Below are 21,049 nucleotides of genomic sequence, written 5' to 3'. Positions count from 1 at the left end.
AATTTTGAAAAAATAGAAAAGGGCAAGCATCTGAAAGTTGTATAAACGTCCCGTGCCACATGCAACTACCGCTCAGTACCTTGAACTAGCCAAACTCTTTGGTGTTAAATTTAATGTCGACTTCCTCTTTGTCGCGTACTGTTTTACTCCTATTATGTGCTAATACTTGATAAACTACGGTGACCTCTTCGGAATACCATCAGTTTAACCCCTAATTGCCTGTATCTCACTATGCAGAAGATATTGTGTTGATAACGACATTGTAATGAACAAAATTATTATCAGCGGTTCTTTGTATTTTTAACAAAACTAACAATCAATGTTGAAAAGTACTTTTGAAAGTAACCGGTCAGAAAGAATGAAGAAGAACAATAACAATAATTGTTGGAAAAATTTAATTTTCTTTACTCGTACAGCGACGAAGTGCAGTGACCTGCCTCCTCCCAAAGGGGGCGCAAAGGCTTGTGACGATTGGATGTTTGGAACGTTCTGTTCACCTTTTTGCAGCAACAAATCGGACTTTGCCCAACCTTTACCTGCGACTATGTGGGTTTGCGGAGCAAGAGGAACTTGGATGCCAACCAATCGTTTTCCAGACTGTACAAGTGAGTAAATAATTAGTTGCATTTTTCCTTTTTACACTACAACACAAGAAATTACATAAATACCATTCCCTGTCTTCTTTTGGCGATGGCTTGTCTTTAAGGGGCATTTTTAATATGTGACAACAAACCGTCAACTGTGTCAACTGTGCAAGTGTACCGAAAATTGAAATTTTCTGACATAATTGTTTTGCTCCTTTGCTATGTGTTACTTTGATATTATTTTCGTAAGTAACTTCGCAATGTTAATATGTTCTTTCATAGTTTTTCTTTTTTACCGTTCTGGAATCTTATCTTGATTTATGTTATTTGCTAAGGACATAACAATGTAGTGTAATCCAAATGGTGGATTGAATTAATCATGTTTTATATTGAAGTAAAATTAATTAAATGTCAACGGAGAAGGGTATTATGGGCCTGAGTCTAGCGGTTGTACTTGCGTTTTAAAAACTAATGTTATGACGCAGTTCCCATGGTCTATAAAAGTGCTTGACACTAGAAATGAAATTCTGTCAATATTTACCAAGCCACAATTTTTTTTTAAGACGGTCTAGATGAAATGGTGGGAACTCAGTTATCAGTTAAATTTCAGGGCGTTTTTAAGCAACGAAATGGCCAAATGGCTCCAGTTAGCCTCAATAGAACTCAGATTAGCCTAAATATTACTGCCTTGACAGTGGTTAGCTCTCAGTAATTGTAAAGGTAACGCTTACAGACACCCATATCCCACATGGACTCTTACTTGTAGTGCCATTTCGTAATCTCGCCATTTCGTGTTTTAAAAGCTTTCCACATTTTGGGCGATTTTATTTAGTTATCAGTCAAAGTTCAGCTCATTCTCAACTATCGGCAAATTTTGCTGATCTGAGATCGCAGTTCTTAGTTAAAAAAAGAAAAAAAAGAAACCCCGCATATTTTTCATATTTTCACAAATCTTGACCTATTCTCTGCTATCAGTTCAGTTAAAACCCATCCAGACCCTCAGATAATGTAAGGAAGACCCAACTCGTTTTGTTTGTCCACCCTTTTGTAGAGGTATACCGCCCCAACAATGTCAGGATGGCAATGGATTTGCACTACTACTATGGTGACTGTAATACGCCAGAAGCCCAGGCTCAAATAAAACAGAACTTTATCCAACTGTTAAACGAGTCTTTCTTCAAAGAGGTCTGCCAAGATCCAGCACTCAAGGACAAGTGCAAGGCAAAAAATGTGAAAGTAACGTGTGCTGCGGTTGATTTTGTTATCAGTAGGAGAAGGCGTTCAGCAGGTATGGCAACATTACACAAAGCTCTCATTATTTTAAGAAACAAGAAACATCCTCGTTGTTTCAATTGGATGGAATAATGTAATATTCTACCGTAGGTATTATTATTCATGACATGGTAATGAGTCATGGGGAATCGATCTGGCCTGGTGAAAACCCAAGACTAGGCGAAAATGGAAGCGAACAGCTAGATCAAGTCCGACTTACTCCGTGGGTACTGGGAGGCTCATAATAGATTAAGAATAAAAATCAGCGATAATAATTTCGAATGGTGCACGGGTCATCGAAACGTCATTCGAAAATGTTATCGCTGATTTTTATTCTTAATTGTTTGCTCAAAGCCTCTGTTATTAGGATTTGCATAATCCCTAGTCTATCAAGTTTTTGCATAGTGGAAATATGCAAAAAGGAACACGAACGGCATGTGCTTTTTCGAGTTCTTCCAAACTTTCAAGAATGTTTGCATTACTCGAACTTACAAAGAGAAAATTTTTGTCTAGTTTCTTAAGAGAACACTGCGGAAAAGAAGATGTACATTCTCTTTGCTTGCTTCAACATTACGTGAACGGCTTGGACTACAGAACTGTTGTTCTACTAAGTCCGAGAAGTGCAGCTATAAGTGCACGCTTTCTTACTGGATGTTTTCAAATAGATCTAAACGTTGCACCAAATCAGTTTGGGAGCTTGCTTATTAAATATTTGTTTTACAGATCTGAACAGACAGACAGACACACACACACAGACTGACAGAAAACCACTTTGTCCAGCCACATCTCATCTTACAGTCTTGTGCACTTGCACTCGCACTTGCACTATCCAATTGTTGTAAACTAAGACTGTACCTCAGTATAATTACCTGTAGAGAATAAGCCCTGTAATTTGAATTGCCTGAATCTTTAATCTCTTTACGTTATTATTATTATTATTATTATTATTATTATTATTATTATTTTCCAGACGATGTTGGTCATCATAGAAGAACTCGACGATCAATTCCACGAACCACAGTTACTCTAGATATCGTTGGTAGGTCAATAATAGTATTTTAATTGTTTGTTTTTTGGGACGACTGAACACCTGAAAATGACAAAAGGGTTGTCTGCGTCGATTATAATAAAGTGTTTTTCTACATAACTTGCAGTTTAGCGTGTGAAGAAAGACTTGTTCTCCTAAAACTAGATAGTTAGAAAATTAAACTTCAAGTTTTGAATCACCCTGCCTAAATTAAATCGTTCAACCGACCTTTTTCTCACTTTGCAATGGTTTAATGTCAAAAAGTCACGTTACTCGTTATACTGATAACGGAGGATGTAGCTTCCGAGAATTGAAAATTTAAAGGCATTAACTCATGACTGGGTTTTAATTTAATTCCCATTTCCGTGGTATGGATGGAATGGAAATATCTGTATACTGCCGGATGGGACTTAAATAGCATCCGGTTGTCCTTATCCACCTTTACCTAAACCAAACTCTTGGGTATAGCAAAGAGCTGTGAGAGAAAGTCTCTAGCCTATCAGCGCAGCCACGTTGGAAATATTTCTCGCCAACATATTAACCATAAGGCAACCAAAAAGATACCAAAAGACACAAAGTCAAAGACTTTAAATAATCTATGCCACAACCTATTATTATCGAGTCTCAGTGCAATAATGATATTTTAATGCTTAACTCTTGTAGTTGACCTTAATGGCATTGAAGCAAATGACACCAAAGAAGGCCAGATCTTCATTGGCGAGGAGGGCACAAAAATTGCCAAAAACATCAGCAGTCGGATAAAAGCTGCAGTTGACAACGGCAATCTCAGTCTGACCATCAATGGCACTGACTTCGTAGCTGATGGAAATTCATTCAACATCTCAGAACCTAAACAATTCTGTACCAAGGGACAAACATTTAATAAAAAGGGATATTGCCGTTAGTATATTTCCTCAAATTAACATTTGTTATTAATTTGATCGCATTTTTGCGCCAAAAGACCCAACAATACGATGCTTCAAGTGCCTCATTTTAAACTAGGCACAGGATAAAGTTTTATTTCTAGTTTTTCAGATTTTAGTTTTAGCCGTTAAGCTCTTGTCAGCATTTCTCACGAAGTACCTAAGACGTTTCCTGCTAGTGAATTACGCTTACAGCAAAACTATCTTGCCTTATATTATTTTAGTTATAACTGTAAAGAGCTCATTAGTTTATTGTCGAGGTAAGTTGAATTTGCTTGTTTTACATTCATACGAACTTCTTGACTGCATCTTTGTCTTTGTGATCTACAGTAAACTGCACGCTGGGGACTTACTTAGACAGTACCACTGGAAAGTGCGAAGACTGTCCTATCGGATCATACCAAGAGCTCAGTGCACAGGAAGAGTGTGCGATGTGTCCACCAGGCACTTCCACAACAGACTCCAGAACACAGAATAGCTCCGACTGCTTAGGTAACTGACTTTTCTAATAAAGCTGATGAGACAGAAATTTCTCAGCTCTGAGCTGTTGACACTAACGAATGAGCAATCTAATAACCTTGGCTATATGGCAAAGCGGAATCAATGAACATAAAAAAACGCCGAATACACAATGGGAGGGGGGAGGGAGTAAAGGTAGGGTCCCAGAATTTCACCAGAGGTTGAATATCCTGTGGTCACGTCAAGTGTTCAGTAGACCTAAAGATATTATCTAATATATATTGAGGTAGAGTGAAGTGCGCAACCTCTAGGACTAAGCATAACTGGCAGCCTCTCTTGACTATTTGTTTTCATGGCAGCTCTCTGTCGACCTGGTTCGCACTCGCCCACCGGAATGGAGCCCTGTCTTCTTTGTGACAAGGGCTATTATCAGTCCAAGGAGGGCCAAAGCTCATGCTTTAAATGCAGTCCGAACAAGACAACTTCTGCTGAGGGATCTAACAGCTCCACACAATGTAAAGGTATGTATTTTAAAAAAAAGATTCCATGTATGTGATACACCAGGTGTTACTCCCAAAGAAATGCAATAATCTGATTTCTAGCAAAGTTACTTTTGGATTAAGAGGTTCTGGTTCTTTTTCGTACCCTGCGAAGTTTCCTTGTGCTCTTTGGACGACATGGACACAGTGTCTTCCTCCACCAGGGAATCTAAATGATATGCCTGCTAGCTATTAGCCTTTTGTAAGGGCAAGCTAAGAAAAGAATGCTGAGTTGGCTTGTAGCGGACCGGCAACATACCTAGTAACTTAAGGACCTGTTTCGCTCCTCAATTTAGGTGCTAAAACTTGACCTCGGCTACGTTCTTTAATTAAGAACACGTCGTTAGCACATTCAGTTTAAGTAGACATTGTGTCAATGTCGAAAACGATGTTAATATTAATGGATTTAAATGATGGTTTTACATATTGTTTCTTCCAAACGAATTTAAAAATCTTCATTCTGATGACTAGCATTTGATCAATTATTTTCCACAGTTCCGTGCCCGGCTGGATCATTTTCCCCAACTGGACTGGCCCCATGTTCTTTATGCGATCGACGCTCTTTTCAGCCACGTGATAAGAGTCGTGTGTGTTTTTCATGCCCAGGAACAACTGTAACACTGAGACCCGGATCAAAGAACGCACAAGACTGTATAGGTCAGTAGTCTTACTGAAACATTGAGAGCCGCTCTTCCCTAAATGGTTCAGTAAGATAAATTTCAAAGAAAATCTTTAAGACAGCAATAGTTTTAACAAGAGACGTTTATAACATACAAATCATTTCAATTAAACAGAAACCTCATCAAAAAAGAAGTTTGTTAACTAAGCCAGATGGACACTGAAGATGTAAACTTAAACGAAGACGAAAACGGGTGGCTACGATTGATTAAGATGAGACGGACTGCGAATGATGATAAAAAGAACACGTCGTAAAAGTTCTGGAATCGATTGACAAAAGAATGCTTATGAACTTTGATCACTTGTCAATTAACATAGAATACCGCCTAAGTACAATTCCATTTCTTCGCGGAGCTTCTGTGCGTGCTTTTAAATTGTGTCACGTTTACCTAATTTTTTGTCCGCAACCACTTAAAGCTGGAAACTCATAGTTTCTAATTCTAGGGGGTTTATTTGTTCCAGAAATCGACGAGTGCTATTCTAACCCTTGTATCAACAACGCCACGTGTACTGACCTCATTGGCGATTTCCTGTGCTCCTGCCAACCTGGTTACACTGGGAAGCAGTGTGCTACTGATATTGACGACTGTCAAGATAAACCATGTTTTAACAATGGCACATGTCAAGACCTGCTCAACGACTACACCTGCTCATGCGCATATGGTTACCGAGGCCCTAACTGCGAAGAGGATATAGATGAGTGCGTTTCTTCGCCGTGTTCAAACAATGCCTCGTGCAGAAATCTCCCTGGTGGTTATCATTGCCAATGTGAGCCTGGTTATACGGGAAGACTGTGTGATACGGACATTGATGAATGTCTGTTATCTCCATGCCAGAATGGAGCCACTTGCAGAGACAAAATAAACAACTACGAGTGCGTCTGTCCGGTTGGTTACCAAGGCAACGATTGCGAAGAGAATATCGATGACTGCGCGAGTGACCCTTGTCAAAACTGGGGCCACTGCCGTGATGGAATTGACAGTTACCAATGCAATTGTCTTGCAGGATTTAACGGGACAAATTGTGAACATAATATCGACGATTGTGCTGGGGCAGAATGCAAGAACAACGCTACATGCTTAGATCAAATTAATGAATTTTATTGTATCTGCGAGAGGGGATTTTCTGGATCAGCGTGTGAGTTCAACATCGATGAATGTATCTCCAGTCCCTGCCAAAATCAAGCCAGCTGTGTGGATATGGTTAATGCCTATCGCTGTGACTGTCGCGATGGTTTTGATGGATTACACTGCGAAAACAACATAGATGACTGTGCATCGAGTCCTTGCTCAAACAACGGGTCGTGTCATGACGGGGTGGACAACTTTACCTGCGTGTGCCCGATAGGTTTCACAGGTAAAATATGCAATGTGGACATCGACTACTGCGCCTCGATGCCCTGCTTGAGCAATGGAACATGCTTTGATGGTACCACTTCCTTTACTTGTCAGTGTCCAGATGGTTTCGAAGGAGATCAGTGCCAGAGCAATATAGACAACTGTAAGAATGTCACTTGCTTAAACGACGGCGCTTGCATTGACGGAATAGATGGCTACAAATGCGCTTGTTCTGACGGCTTTGTTGGTATTCTCTGCGAAGTAAACATCGATGACTGCGGAAAGAATCCATGCGCAAACGATGGAGCTTGTGCTGATCTCATAAATGACTACAGTTGTACTTGCAAAAAGGGATACACAGGAAAAAACTGTAGCATTGACATCGATGAGTGTGCCAGCTCTCCATGCGTCAATAATGCTACTTGTATCGACAAACTGGATAACTACAAGTGCTCCTGTGCTGATGGATTCAGCGGACCACACTGTGAGGTTGATATCGACGACTGCGTGCTAAGTTCTTGTGGTAATGGATCCACGTGCAGAGACGGAATGAACAGCTACACTTGCGACTGCGCACCTGGATTTCTGGGCGATGATTGTAGAGTGCAAATCGATGAGTGCTTGTCTTTCCCTTGTTACTATGGAGGAACATGTTATGATCAGGTAATGTGCAAATGCTCAATGCTTCGTTATGCGCGTGTATTAATTAAGCACAAGCCCAGACAAGTAGTAACATTCGTTAAGCGGAGCAACCTATGTACATTCCATGAATTAAGTTCGGTTGAGGTTAGTAGATATAGTCCCTATTTACTCGTATGAGAATTTAACGAAATATAAAGATTTAGAGGAAAAAAAAACATGGTAAGGCTGGCAAAACTTTTTCTTTTTCGCCGACAATGATTTTGGAGGATGAATGACAATCCATCAACGTTCTTTGTGGATGGATGGATACATGCATGCATGGAATCTTTTATTTAAACACGGCATTTTTGTTAAATCTGGTTTCAATAAGGGCTCTGCAGAGAATACCACACACAATATAGGTTACTTTTTTTACTGTTACTAGCTTAATGATACAGAATTAGTTTTGCTTGAGCTGATAGTATAGGTCTACCTACCCATAAACCTTTTTTTTTTTTAATTGAACTTTCTTCCTTAAAACTGGTTGGCAAATTATTCCGATTTTTTGCTCCGGTAAATGAAAGTGTTTTTTTTTTTTGTTTTTTTTGTAACGTATACATTGATGCGTGGATGCAAGTATGCATAGAGGTATCGAAGCATTGATGCATGTATGCATCAATGGATGGATTCATGGGTGCACGGACCCATGGATGCTTTCAGATAGTTGGATTTGCTGTCGTAGTTTGTGTTTTCAAAAAATCAGATTTTAGTTAAACTACCGAGCTGCTGATAAAGGGGAGGCCCGACTATAGCTACGTAGGAAATTAAAACGCCTAATAAAAAGGTGTGCTATACATAAGTAGTAGAAACACATTGGATTGTTTTTTGTATATAGCAGCGATACGGTGACGGAACTTCAAATTATAAAAAAAATCAGTCTCCTTTTACTTTACAGATCAACGGATTTGCTTGTGTCTGTCCTAATGGATTGACAGGTCTGCAATGCGAAGTTAATATTGACGACTGCAAATCCAGTCCGTGTGCAAATAATGGCGCGTGCTCAGATCTAGTGGCAAATTACACCTGTTCCTGTCCAGAGGGCTTCAACGGCTATAACTGTGAAAACCGCATTGACCACTGCAAAGAAACTAACTGCAGTCAAAATGGCTTCTGCGTTAACTCTCATAACCATTTTTACTGCAATTGTAGCGCTGGCTACTTCGGAGATTACTGCGAATTGGAAATAGACGAGTGTTTACCAAGGCCGTGTTTTAACAACGGAACCTGCCACGATAAGGTCAACAGTTTCGCTTGTTCGTGTGCTGATGGGTATACTGGAAGGTACTGTGAGCTTAACATAGACGACTGTGTCAATGCCTCGTGTCAAAATGGCGCTTTTTGTGTTGACCATATTCTCGGGTATTCTTGTCTGTGTCCCGCCGGATACAATGGAACCTACTGCCAAACCGAGATCAACGAATGTGAATCGAACCCGTGTATCAACAATGGTACCTGCATTGATCTGACACCAGGTTACAAGTGTGAATGTTTGAGTCAGTTTACTGGAGAGAAATGCCAAAACGTTACAGACGTCTGTCTATCAATGCCTTGCCTCAATCACGGCACGTGTAGGTCTTATAATTACTCAGAAGACTTCAGCTGTACGTGCAAAGCTGGCTTCACCGGAGAAAAATGTGAGGTGGACATTGACGACTGTGCTTCAGAGCCTTGCATGCCAAACGCGTATTGTCAGGATATGATGAATAGTTACAGCTGTGAATGCTACCCCTCTTACTCTGGAGACAACTGTGACATCTGTAAGTTAGTATTTATGACAGTTCTTTATTGGTAAAACGGATGAAATGGGAAATGCCGCATAGATAGAAAATACTCAAGTTGACACTCGGAGGTGCATTCAAATCGAAACTCTTACCTAAACAACGCAATACAGGTAGAAAGACGTAGGATGAGCCCTTCCCTCAGATTTATTTATTTGTTTATTTTTTCTGAGGGGAGGGCTGTGGTAATAAGACGTACAAACACTTGTTTGCGTTTAATAGATGGTACTTAGCTTGCTCTCCAGGATACCATTGTTTATATGTTGATTATGACGTCGTCATCATTGATTTCATCATTTTCTGTAAAGGTCAAAGAAATGTTCATTGCAGGATAATTAGCTCAAAAATGCATTTGTTATGGCATGTCAAAAGACGAAGTCAAATATTCGAATTACCAAAATTTCCATCAGTTTGGAATAAGGAGCCACTGAAAGCGACTGAAAGTAAATATATCATCTTCATAAACTATGAGAGAGTTGCTGACGAGCTGCGGACTCGCGTGTGAGAGGGAAAGAGAGAGAGAGAGAGAGAGAGGGGGGGGGAGGGTGGGTGGCGCGGTACTTCATACGACAGCATTAGCAGCACAGCAAGCTGCATTTTTAAATTTCTCTTTAATCTGCAGCGTCCTTAAAAAAGTGTTATAAAGTAGCTCGGCCATTTAAAATGGTAACATTCCCATAAGAACAGTAGCAAGTCGATAATTGAAAACAATGAAGTAGAGCGGATCTTTTCACCCACCTCGCGAATTCTTCATGTCAATGAGCTGTCCAAAAATGGAGCCTAAGAATTTTAAGAAATGTATCTGACTATACAATCTGTTGTTATGTAGCATTTAGTCATTCACGCCTTTCTTATATATACAGTTGAACACTGCTTCCCTTCCCTGTATCATTTAATTGAAGAACTCTTCAAATACTTGGATGAATTAGTCCTTAAGTATGTCACTTTTAGATGTTTCGAAATGGTCCTTGAAATACTTGAATGTTAGTTTCCCCTGACCTATCTTCACTTTGACTCGTCAACTCCCTACCTTTTTATATCCCTTTGCCCATGAAATGGTAACCCTTTCGAGAGGAACCGCTGCAAATTATATTTTAAGTTCATTGTAGGGAATGTTTCACAATAGAGGGAGTATCCTAACACTCGTTTTCTGACTTTGTTTGCAGTTCTTGGCAGTGACTTTGATCTCATTTTCAAACGCAAAAGCATAGATGACATGATTTTGCTATCAGATGGCAAAGGTCTTCCAAACATGGATTCTTTCACAATCGCCCTGTATCTTCGTGCAGACTCCAGATACAATTCAGGAACATTGTTCAGCTACAGTGTGCCTGAGCAACCAAACCATATCATCGTGCTTTCCTTTACAAAGTCTCAAGTTCAGCTGGAGATCAAAGATAGCACAGTAAGTGCAGACTTTGAGTTTACGGACGATCACTGGCATTTCTTGGGAGTCGTGTGGCAGGCGATAACTGGGACTGTCTCGGTGTACGTTGATAGGGCAGAAATAAAAAAGGCAAGAGGCGTCAAGACCAACGATACGATCATTGGCGGAGGGTGGGTTGTGCTTGGCCAGCGATATCTCGCAGGGGTAAAGATTTCAAACCTTTCAACAGCTTTTGCCGGCACTATGCACCAAGTAAGCTTTTGGAATGTTCCAGCAAGTCCTTTAGACATGTGGAACGCGGCTCATAACTGCACGTGGCCTATCGCAGGAAGTCTGCGTGCATGGAACAGCTTCCTCTTTGGAGTCAAAGGACATGTAGAAAAACGATTCATGACACAGTGTAAAGGTACTTAGCATTCTTGGTACAGTCCTATTTAGGTCATTTACTTTTGAAATCTTCGAGTGAATTCATTTCTATTTAATTGAACTGTAATAACATGAATCAGCTGTCGCTTTAATGTTATTAGTGTTATGTCAATTATGAAAGTTGAAGATAAAAACTTTCAGTAGCGGGCAACAAAATTGTTTTAATGTTTGGAATGAAATAGCTGTAAATGATCGGGGAAACAATGGATGGTCAATGGATTAAGATGACATATATTTTACCGGTGATATAGTTTCTGTCACATACATTGATCACCACTCAAGAAGTCAGCGGTTTTGTTTAGTTTGTGCTTCGATGTTTAGAAGTTTCGTTTCTTTTGTACAGCAAACACTCGCGTTATTGATGGATATTTTTTTTTTTTTTGCTAAAATTTCATACCGGTATTGGCTCCACATTCACCACGCGCACACGTACACGGCTAGGCTTTCAAAACTAGAACACCATGGGTATAGCCAGCAATTTTCAAGGGGGGGGGGGGAGGGCTCACATTTTGTCCAAGTGAGAGTACTCATCAGAAAGTCCTGTCGTTTTCGAAACCTGTTGTAGGTTACAAAAGGGGGCGTCACGGGCACCCAGGGACTCCCCTAGCTACGCTCCTGCACACCACGTAATATTTGGTAACCTGTTTGTTACCTGTTTGTCTTCCTAACTTTTTAACAGTGGCAATAAAAGACAGCTAGCATAGTCTACTGCCTCCACTTCAATCGTCGAAAATGTCCATTTATTGGCAAATCTGATACAATGTACATGTAAGTTTGAATGACGGCAAAAGGCCCTCTAAAAAAGTTTCTCTTGCTTCAAAGGTGTACATACAATAGCCACACTGTTTAGTTTTTCACTTGTTCAGTTATTTCCTGACATAGATCCGGTCATGTATCATGATTACGTTGGGGAAACAAAACTGCGTATTAATAAACTTTGGAATACAAAAAGTACCTGCCGCAAATGCTTGTAGTAGCCGGTGACTTTGATTCGGTGCCTGCTTATTTTAAAAACCTGGATGAGTTCCCTTTTAATTCTATATCCTTGTTCGAGGGTCTTTTCTGTGGATTTTCTGGTTTTTCTGCCGCCACAAAATCCAACACTCCATAGTCTTATTGGAACACTTTGTAATGAGCTCCTGAGAGCTTTTCCGTATTGCAGTTTACATTTATATTTAACATAGACGGTAGCTCAGTTCATTTCCGTCACCGCAAGAGTACATCGATTTTCATACTATCCTAGAAACGAAAGAAAAACCAACAGGTTATAACGTTTTACAACTTTGCTTTGCAGCGTTTGACAGGTGCACTGCCAACTGCTTGCACTTCCTCCGATGCGAGTTTCATGAGAACGAATACAACTGTAGCTGTCAACCCGGATTTTCAGGTACCGGCTGTAACATTAATATTGATGACTGCAGCTCAAATCCATGCGTCAAAGGGACGTGTGTCGATGGTGTGAATCGCTATGACTGCGAGTGCAGCAAAGGCTATTGGGGAGTAAATTGTGAAAAGAAAATCATCAATGAAGGAGGTATGATGGTTACAGAAGTTATCAGTCTATAGCACAATGATGAAAGAAATCTATGAATTTGTTCATCTGTTGTGTAAGCGTGACACACTTTTTTTTCACGACAGTCCAAGAGGACCCAAGAGAATAAATTAATTTGAATTTTAGGAAGTGGTCTGCTACCAGGGCCTTAAACTCTTTGCCTTATTATTCTAAGACTAATTACGTTCAGTTCTCTACATTTTGTTGACCTAACATACATTCGAGAGACAAGGAGACAACTCTCTAAACAACTTACGAATTGCGATATTTTAAGAGCACCGTCCTCAGCAGGTAGCCATATCTTAACTTTTTCAACCTATCTTGTATTTACACTAAATGCATTATTTTGCATGATTGTATGGAAAGCAACGAAACTTTTCTTGAACACTTGTAAAGAAAGCTCTTATAAATTTCATTGCGGAAGAACACAAGGACACCACTAACGGCGTGTTATCTGAACTCTACAGAGTGTCCGGAATTGAGAGAGCCCGTCAATGGAAAAAAATCTTGCCAAAAAGTTGCTGGAGCGATTTCCTGTACTATGAACTGCGATGAAGGTCACTCTTTCAGTGCTGAGGCAGTGACTACCTTTGTCTGCGGCCCTGACACAGAGTGGACCTGGAATGGCATCATGGATATGACTATACCAACCTGCTTAAGTGCGTATTAATAACTGATCAAACAACGCACTATAGTTCTTAATTAATAACTAAAGAAATCGATTTATCTCCTAACTATCATCAGAAAAAGTTGCTCCCTGGGTAACATGGCCTGATTTGCAATCCCAGTCAAGTCGCGAGAAATAAAAACCTGCTGTACCCAGGGCAATGTTCGGTAAACTGCCTGACTAGATTTCGTGCTTAAAAGTTGGAAGGTCGGTTACTTGTACCAGCACAAAATATTTGAGGTACTGTTCCACAGAAGAGAAACGAAAAGTTCCTGGCATGATAAAATGTGAGTTCAGCTTTACTTTCCCAGACCGTTCCTTTGTTTCTGCAAAACATCAAAAATCCAGAGCGACATGGAAGTAACTATTAGTAGGCCAAATTACTCTTTGCGATATTTCCGTAAATTTTATTTTGTAAATTGAAATAAAATCTCGAAAAGCCAATATTCTAATGGAAGCCATCAGTCACTGAGTTTCAAAAACAGTTCAATTCTCCAGTTTATAAGTGTTATTCAAATTGACAATTATAACTCACTTTCTACCACAGAAAATGCCGCGCCCAAGGAAATAGAACATCACTTCTCGGTTGATTTTCCTGGAATGAAATGCGAGGACATCCAGAGTCACGACGAGTTACGCTCGGCACTCAAGAAGAGATTAAGCAACACACTTTCAACACTCTCTGGTTGTCACTCATGTAACTTAAAGACCGTCGCAGTTCCTGGATGTGAATCGAAAGCCAATCAAAGGTCAAAACGAGCAGTCGACACAAACGTTAAAGTTCTATTTTCAATGGTGTTGTTTAAGGATATTAATTCGTCCTCATCAGAAGGCAATGTCGAAGAAAAAAGTGAAGAAGTGTTGTTTCAGATGCAGTATGCCGTTGCTGCTGGACAGTTCAAGATAAGCTTACATGGAATAAACACCACTGCTCAGAGGTCTTCACTAAAATATCTCTTCTCTAAGGTTACTTGCAGTGTTGGCTCTGTCCCAAGCAATAATGGAAAGAGATGTGGTGAGTATTTAGTAGTAAGTTTATTTATTTATTTATTTATTTGTTTATTTATTTTATTTAATTATTTATGTATTTATTTATTCATTTAGTTAGGTATTGATTTATCTATCCATTTATTTCTTTCTTTCTTTATTTTTACGTTACGACTCAAAAGAAGACACACTGCTAATGGCTTTATTTCTCAGCTCATTACCTGACGGTGGCGAGTTCAGTTTGATGAAATGAGACAACAGCCTTGCTGGGATTAATTTGCCACGATTGTGGCAAATTAACACTTATCCCATAAACACTTATCCTGTCACGTCATGAAGTGATGACAGTAACAACGAAAATTCATGAAAAGTGGGGAGAACTAGAACGCTGATGACATAAGTGTGAATTGGATATAGGCATAAGTAAAAAAAAAAAAATAGGGGTAGGGCCAATGTTAAGAAGGGGCGGGAGAGGGTTAAAACTTCTGACAGCTACGAGCAGCGACGTTTACGCTCAGCAGCTAGGAGCAAAGAGAGGACCTCTCTTTGGCGACACACCTTTATATTCAAATGAATATATTTATTTGCATTCTTCATCATTTACGCGTGTATTACAAACTCACAAAGTGACCAGCTCGGAGATGGCTTGATAGCTCAGTTGGTAGAGCACTGCACCGGTATCGCAGAGGTCATGCGTTCGAATCCCGTTCAGGCCTGAATATTTGTGTGTGTGTGTGTGTGTGTGTGTGTGTGTGTGTGTGTGTGTGTGTGTGTTTTTCAGGCTTTAATTTCGCAACTGCTTAAGTCGCGTGCATTACTGCGATGATCATGTCTTCACACCTTTTATAAAGGAATCTGATACAACCCGTAAGGCCAATTGTTCTCCGCCGACTAGATATCCTTAACAATGACCCTTTCTCGTGTTACATAAACCTAATTATGCGTGCTGCATAATTGGTGGGTAATTTTATTGATTTTTTCATCGACTATTTTGCCAATGTAACACAAGTGGCTACTACGACAACTCGCCGTGGAAATACACCCTGGAAAATATGTTAGGATTGGGCCAGAATTACGTTGGCTTAATTGTAACATCCTTTATAGATCTAATGAGCTTGATTGTAATGTTTACCCTTGGAAAGATTTTTGTTTTCAAGCACTTACGGTTGGTCATGTGAGCTGCCGTAATAATGCAAACAGTTAACGCCTGTTTTGACTTTCAGTGCTTTGTTCTGTCGGATCATTTCATGACCAAAACAGCCTCGATTGTAAACTATGTGGTAAAGGCAGCTACCAAGACAAGGAAGGCCGGGCCAGCTGCGAAACATGTGGCAAGGGAATGACAACCCTCCGACGTGGAACGACTAACAGTGACGGGTGCATCGAGTGTAAGATTGCACTTCAATATGTAAAGCAGAAAGTAATGATACTTAACGGTTGATATGGTAGTCAACAGCAAGATAGGCGAAGTATTAGTATTGTTATATAGTAAACCGCCAGATGACAATTCTAGTGAGTGGATCACCTGTTGCTAGGATGTCTAGCGTTTAGCGTGAGCAATACAGATGGCCAAAGTTAAAGAGATCGCAAAAAACAAAACAAAACAAAACAAAACAAAGAAAAAAAAAATAAATAAAAGTTGCAGATGGTAAATGTCCAAATTATTTTAAATGTTTGATTTTTCCACCAGATGCAAAAGAAGCTAGCAAGCCGAAAGACCCCAGTACTATCCTCAAAATCACTCTAGGGGTAACCATACCTGTTGTTTTTATTCTTATTGGTGTCGCTGTCTATTACAGGTATTTACATTTGTTTTTGTTTTTGTATTTTTTTTAACTGTGTTCAGTTGTGCTGAATTATTTAAAACGATACTTCTGACTTCGAAAAAGGCTCTTGCGCTTGGAGACTCGATCAATAAGTGCTGGCAAAATTTCGACTTTTGTCGGCTTCTTCAAAATCCCTGGGGAACACTGATATTACAAGAATAATGAATTCACCTTTTCGGCGTTAGATTTCACGTGTAGTGTCACGTGGCTTATGATGTAAGCAAACCGGGAAAGTTCGGACATTCTAGTCAACCACACGAGTTCGACAAGTAGTGTTCTAACAGAATGGTCACGACTAAAAGATGTGCTTTTGTTACATGTAGAAACGATTCCCGATACCCTGAATCGTGGAAAAGAAACCCAAACGGCGATCCAGTGAGGTTCTTCCATTTTCCTGGCGCATTTAGACAAAACGAGAGAAGATAAAAAGTGGCTAAAAGCATGTCACAGCGGTGACTCGTTCGTGTGCACGAAAGACAGTTAGCTTTGTAGCCTACATTTTGTCGTTGGAAATGGTCTAACAAAAGAGGATCCTGGTCCTATATCTGCCGTTGCCCGTAAAGAAAGGGTGCGTTTATCAATATGTGCTTTTATAACACATTTTGTCGTTTGAATTGATATTTTATACCGTGCCTAGGTGTCGTGACTGAATCGTAAACGAAAGGCATCCCGTGAACGCGAGGCAGACAAAGCGAGAAGCAGGAAATTTATCTTGAACGATCAGTAGTTAAAACCCAACTGACGCTTAATCGCCTTGCTGGCAAATCTAAAGAAGAACGTTCCGCCGCCATGACTCTTTTAGATCTGAGCTCAGAGCCAGTGGCGAGTTTAGGAGAGCCCGATGAGGAAAGCATCCAGAAATCAGGGGCACCCAACGGATCGTTTCGGTAAATTATCTGTTCGGAAGGCCTTTAATCTCTTCTGATTTTCTGAAGAGAATTGTCGTCTCGAACTTTCGTGATTTGAGAAATTCAATGTCTGTTGTTTTCGGATTGTTAAAAATGTCGTTTTGGGTACCGAAAATAGGTCAACTATCAGTTTCGGAAAGGTGATAAGACCCAAGGTTTTGGGGGAATGGACAAAGAAGCCCTAATAAATTTGAGAATACTCAAGTTCCCCTAGAATAACCGAACAGATAAAATTTTTTTGGCGCAACCTGAAAGTAACCTACAGAGCTTTAAAAGTACTCCAGATAGCCTAAAACAGCATTAAATAGCATTTGAGAGAAAACGGTCGTTGGGTGCCCCTGAGAAATTCGAACCGGAAGAGCGAACCGACGAGTTTCCTGAACCGATCGAGTCTCAAATCAACAGAAAGCCTGATGAAAAAGTACATGGCGGCCGCAATGTGCTTGCATCCCCCATCTCTACCACCTTTAAACTTGCATCGTGCCTGAAGAACGCTGCCTTGGTTTGTACCTCTACCTTCGAGAATAAACCAGAGATCGTAGTGCTCCTTTCCTTCATGACCACCCCGTCCTTCATCCGTTTTGATTTTCATGAAACTTCAAAGGTCGCACTTTGGCTATATATACATGAACACCCTCTTGATTCAACTGAGCAGTTAGTAAAGATTCCACGTAACCATCGGCGAATAAACGATAATCTTCAAATGGCTTGTAAGCGGCGAGTCCCTGCTTGTCGTAATCGGTTGAGTGGTAAATCAAATAATTAAAAATGTCGTACTACCCAAACGGCGGCGACGAGTTGAAGTTGTTCAAGGTCTTCAGGGAAACTGGCTTGGGAATTAGCATTTCATGAATTATTTATTCGTCAGCATCAGTGGTTTGATCTTTTTCGAAGTTTGGATCATCACTGGCACACCCATTCTTTCGACTGCGGAAGCGATTTCCACGAGCGAAGTTTTCAAATGTTCGCTTACTGAAACTCCACGTTCCTGCAAATATCTTTTAAGTTCTGCCACATTCATGGCGTTGAAGTCGCTTTTATTCTTTTTTTCTGCCATTTTGAAGGTGAAACTGTTCTAAGTTCAAAGACTTGAAGCAGAGAGAAATATATATTAGTAGTGACAGGACGTTGGCGAAGTTGAAAACTTCGTACACGTGTAATGCGTGCTTGACTAGAATGTCCGAACTTTCCCAGTTTGTTTACATCATAAGTCACGTGAAACTACACGTGAAATTTAACTCCGAAAAGGTGAATTCACTTTATTTATCTGAGTACAAAAAAATAATAATAATAATAATAATAAAATAAAATAAAATAAAATAAAAAGAAACGGAAAAGTAGTACTGGAAGATATAAGTTTTAGAAGCAAACAGAGAAGTCTCAGGAAACAGATTATATTGACATTTCCAAATTTCCAAGGTTCCTTGGCACTTCGTTAAATCGAGGTTTCACGTAGAATACTCTTTTCAATTTTAAGTATGAACACGCATACACATCATAGTGGAAGCACGTTACATACACTCCCAGCGGTTTTCCTTTTGTTTCAGTCCAAGTTACTGAGGAAATTATGTACTTTTTACATTTTTTTTTCGCTTAGTTTCACACGTAGGTTTCGCAACCAGTGCTGCTTTAATCGCACAACTTCTCTTAATAAACAAAACCCTTGCCGGTGGAAGAACAGCGTGCACCCTGGTGACCCAGGATTCAAGGGCGAATTACGCTTAGGAGAGAGAAGATCTTCACAAGACGAGCAGAATGGAGGCAGAGGCTACGAAAACGCAGCTACACAATCAGAGTTGTAGATCACGTCGCTTCATGATTGAAAGGGATGTTCACCCAATTACCATGCATTAATAGCCAATGACGAAAGTTGTTTTTTCAGTTGCTCTTTTGTGTGTGTGTGTTTTCTTCCAAAGCAGTAGAGTGAAGCAGAGAGAACTGTTGATCATAGTTAACTTTACTTCAGTAGAGTGAAAGCACTCAAATATTGCAAGTATCGAATCCTGCTTACATGACAAGGGGAGCTGACCTTCCCATTTTCAGTAGTCCGCTAATACTTTAAAATAAGCAGCACTTTGACCGGGACGACTTAAAGTGGTAGTTCATAGAAGTATATTGCTTAAATGTAACAGCTATTTCAGTTAACGACTCTATTATACTTGGTACATAGGTTGGTCTCATCAACTCATTGCGAAAAGGTTTTCTATATCATTTATTAGCCGCCGCTCCCCCCCCCCCCCCTTCCCCACGCCCTAATGGATATAAGCCCTACTGTTTATAAACCCACCTCAAACCCCTTGTGAAGTTGAATAAGCCTAAGACTTATAGCCAGAATTTTATCCTTGAAATACTGCTGTGAACCGATACATTGAAGCTCTAATTAGGTAAGAGAGAGGCAAAATATATGCTCTGCAGTTCATAGTAGTATGGTTTTGTATCATTTGCAAAATAGTTGTGATATGTTATTCGTGTTTGATTTATGATAGTTGTGTTTCTGCCATATTCGATAAGGCATCGTAATGAACAATAAAGATGTACCGTTGAAGAGTCACGTCACGTGTTATCTGCTTTTAGCGCGTATACTGCCGTCGATGAACCTTAATTGTAGCACCACACAAGCTAAGGAAAGACCTGCTCACACTACCAGACGACTTAAAACATGGTCATCTCAAACCAACTCGACTGAAAATGTATTGCATTGTTGGAAGCCTTCACCATGTTGGTGCCCTTCGGAGGGGGCACCAACGTGGCGGCTGTGAAGTGATAAAAACATCTCTCTTTAAGTTTTGCCAATGAAACAAAAAGTTGTTATTGCAATTGATACTTCTTCTAGAGCAAGAACTGGTTAGTTAGCAGAAACTTGAGCAATAACTCCTCTTTTGACCTACTCGAGAGCCTTATTGGGCCGCCTTTCTAATGTCAGGCAATGCATAAACCTGAAAATTCAAACGTACTCTATGACATAATTAGGGTGCATTTGTTTAAGAAAATCCAAGATTGGCATCTTAAATCCAAAAGAATCCAAAAACGGATTTTGATCTGGGAGTGGATATTTCGGTTCCTTTGACCCACCATGATCCGTGAGATCTTGGATTGATCTGTTTAGTAAAGGAAAGCAAAATCCATTTTCGGATTCTTTCGGATTTAAGAATCTAATCTTAGATTTTCTTTAAAAAAAACAAAACAAAAAAACAACAACAACAACAAAAAGAAACGCACCCTTAGAGTCCCTTTTGGGCTTAAACGCTGCAAAACGTCAAGTTATTAGAATACCATTATATACTTCCAGATACTGACTTTTAAAAACAAACTCCAACCGAATGGAATAAAACTAAGCATATACCCACAAGTACGCATTGCGGACCTATTTTTATAGAAATACTGCTGTTAGATGGGCACTGATATACACTTAATTACACGCTCTTCTGGCAAGAATGTTTTCTCTCCGGCCGATGCTAAATATTCTTATCTTTCTGCCGATTTTAGCCCTGATAATATTCTTGTGAATAATCTTAGACTTTAGCGTATGTCATATCTGTTTTGTAAATGCATTTGGTGTCTTGATCGTGTTCAAGTAATTTTGGAGCCAGCCTGCAGGCATTTAAGTCTGATATCGCGCACAAAACTTCTTCCAGTAGTGAACATCGAACCTATGACCAGTGCTGTTTTTTTTTTCCTTTTTGGGCAGTTGTGCGAGTAATGGAAAGGAAGAATTTTTGTAAAGTTTAGTTAAAAACATATAATCGTATTTTGTTTACAAATTTTTATCATAAAAAATACATTCTTTTCAGAATCTCAGTCTAGGGTTTATTCTTAAAATATTTTTTTAAAATTTCCCAAATTTTAACCTAGATATTCAGAGTGTCCTGGGCATGAGAATCGAGAATCGCGACCAGTAATGAGTGTTTTGTTACGGGGTGAGAGATTCTCGCCTATATCAACATTCTTTCCTCTCGTGAGTCCTCGCGCGTTTAGAAATGCGCCACACTCGCGTTTTAGGTCCAGGGATCCCAACCAA

General features: G+C 39.8%; 1 protein-coding gene across 2 annotated transcripts in view; it reads left to right on the top strand.

Moving 5' to 3' along the window:
* Positions 1–19,950, top strand: part of LOC145502330 (uncharacterized) — a 47,347-nt gene extending 27,397 nt beyond the window's left edge. The window contains exons 21-36 of one of the 2 annotated variants that reach the window (XM_081481598.1): positions 417–605; positions 1,636–1,872; positions 2,827–2,895; positions 3,547–3,783; positions 4,137–4,298; positions 4,625–4,786; positions 5,300–5,461; positions 5,945–7,482; positions 8,396–9,257; positions 10,445–11,071; positions 12,386–12,625; positions 13,111–13,302; positions 13,858–14,325; positions 15,521–15,685; positions 15,988–16,096; positions 18,629–19,950. In XM_081481598.1, the coding sequence (XP_081337724.1) occupies positions 417–605; positions 1,636–1,872; positions 2,827–2,895; positions 3,547–3,783; positions 4,137–4,298; positions 4,625–4,786; positions 5,300–5,461; positions 5,945–7,482; positions 8,396–9,257; positions 10,445–11,071; positions 12,386–12,625; positions 13,111–13,302; positions 13,858–14,325; positions 15,521–15,685; positions 15,988–16,096; positions 18,629–18,833 (5,624 nt within the window). In that variant the 3' untranslated portion in view covers positions 18,834–19,950. The remainder of the gene's footprint in view (positions 1–416; positions 606–1,635; positions 1,873–2,826; positions 2,896–3,546; positions 3,784–4,136; positions 4,299–4,624; positions 4,787–5,299; positions 5,462–5,944; positions 7,483–8,395; positions 9,258–10,444; positions 11,072–12,385; positions 12,626–13,110; positions 13,303–13,857; positions 14,326–15,520; positions 15,686–15,987; positions 16,097–18,628) is intronic. The other variant, XM_081481597.1, reaches the window with a different exon arrangement.
* The last annotated feature ends 1,099 nt before the right edge of the window (positions 19,951–21,049 follow it).

The sequence above is a fragment of the Orbicella franksi genome, chromosome 11 (genome assembly GCF_964199315.1).
Source record: "Orbicella franksi chromosome 11, jaOrbFran1.1, whole genome shotgun sequence".
In the NCBI taxonomy this organism is placed as follows: Eukaryota; Metazoa; Cnidaria; class Anthozoa; order Scleractinia; family Merulinidae; genus Orbicella; species Orbicella franksi.
The sequence above is the reverse complement of the archived record's forward strand: the minus strand, read 5'-3'. Positions and strand labels throughout refer to the sequence as shown.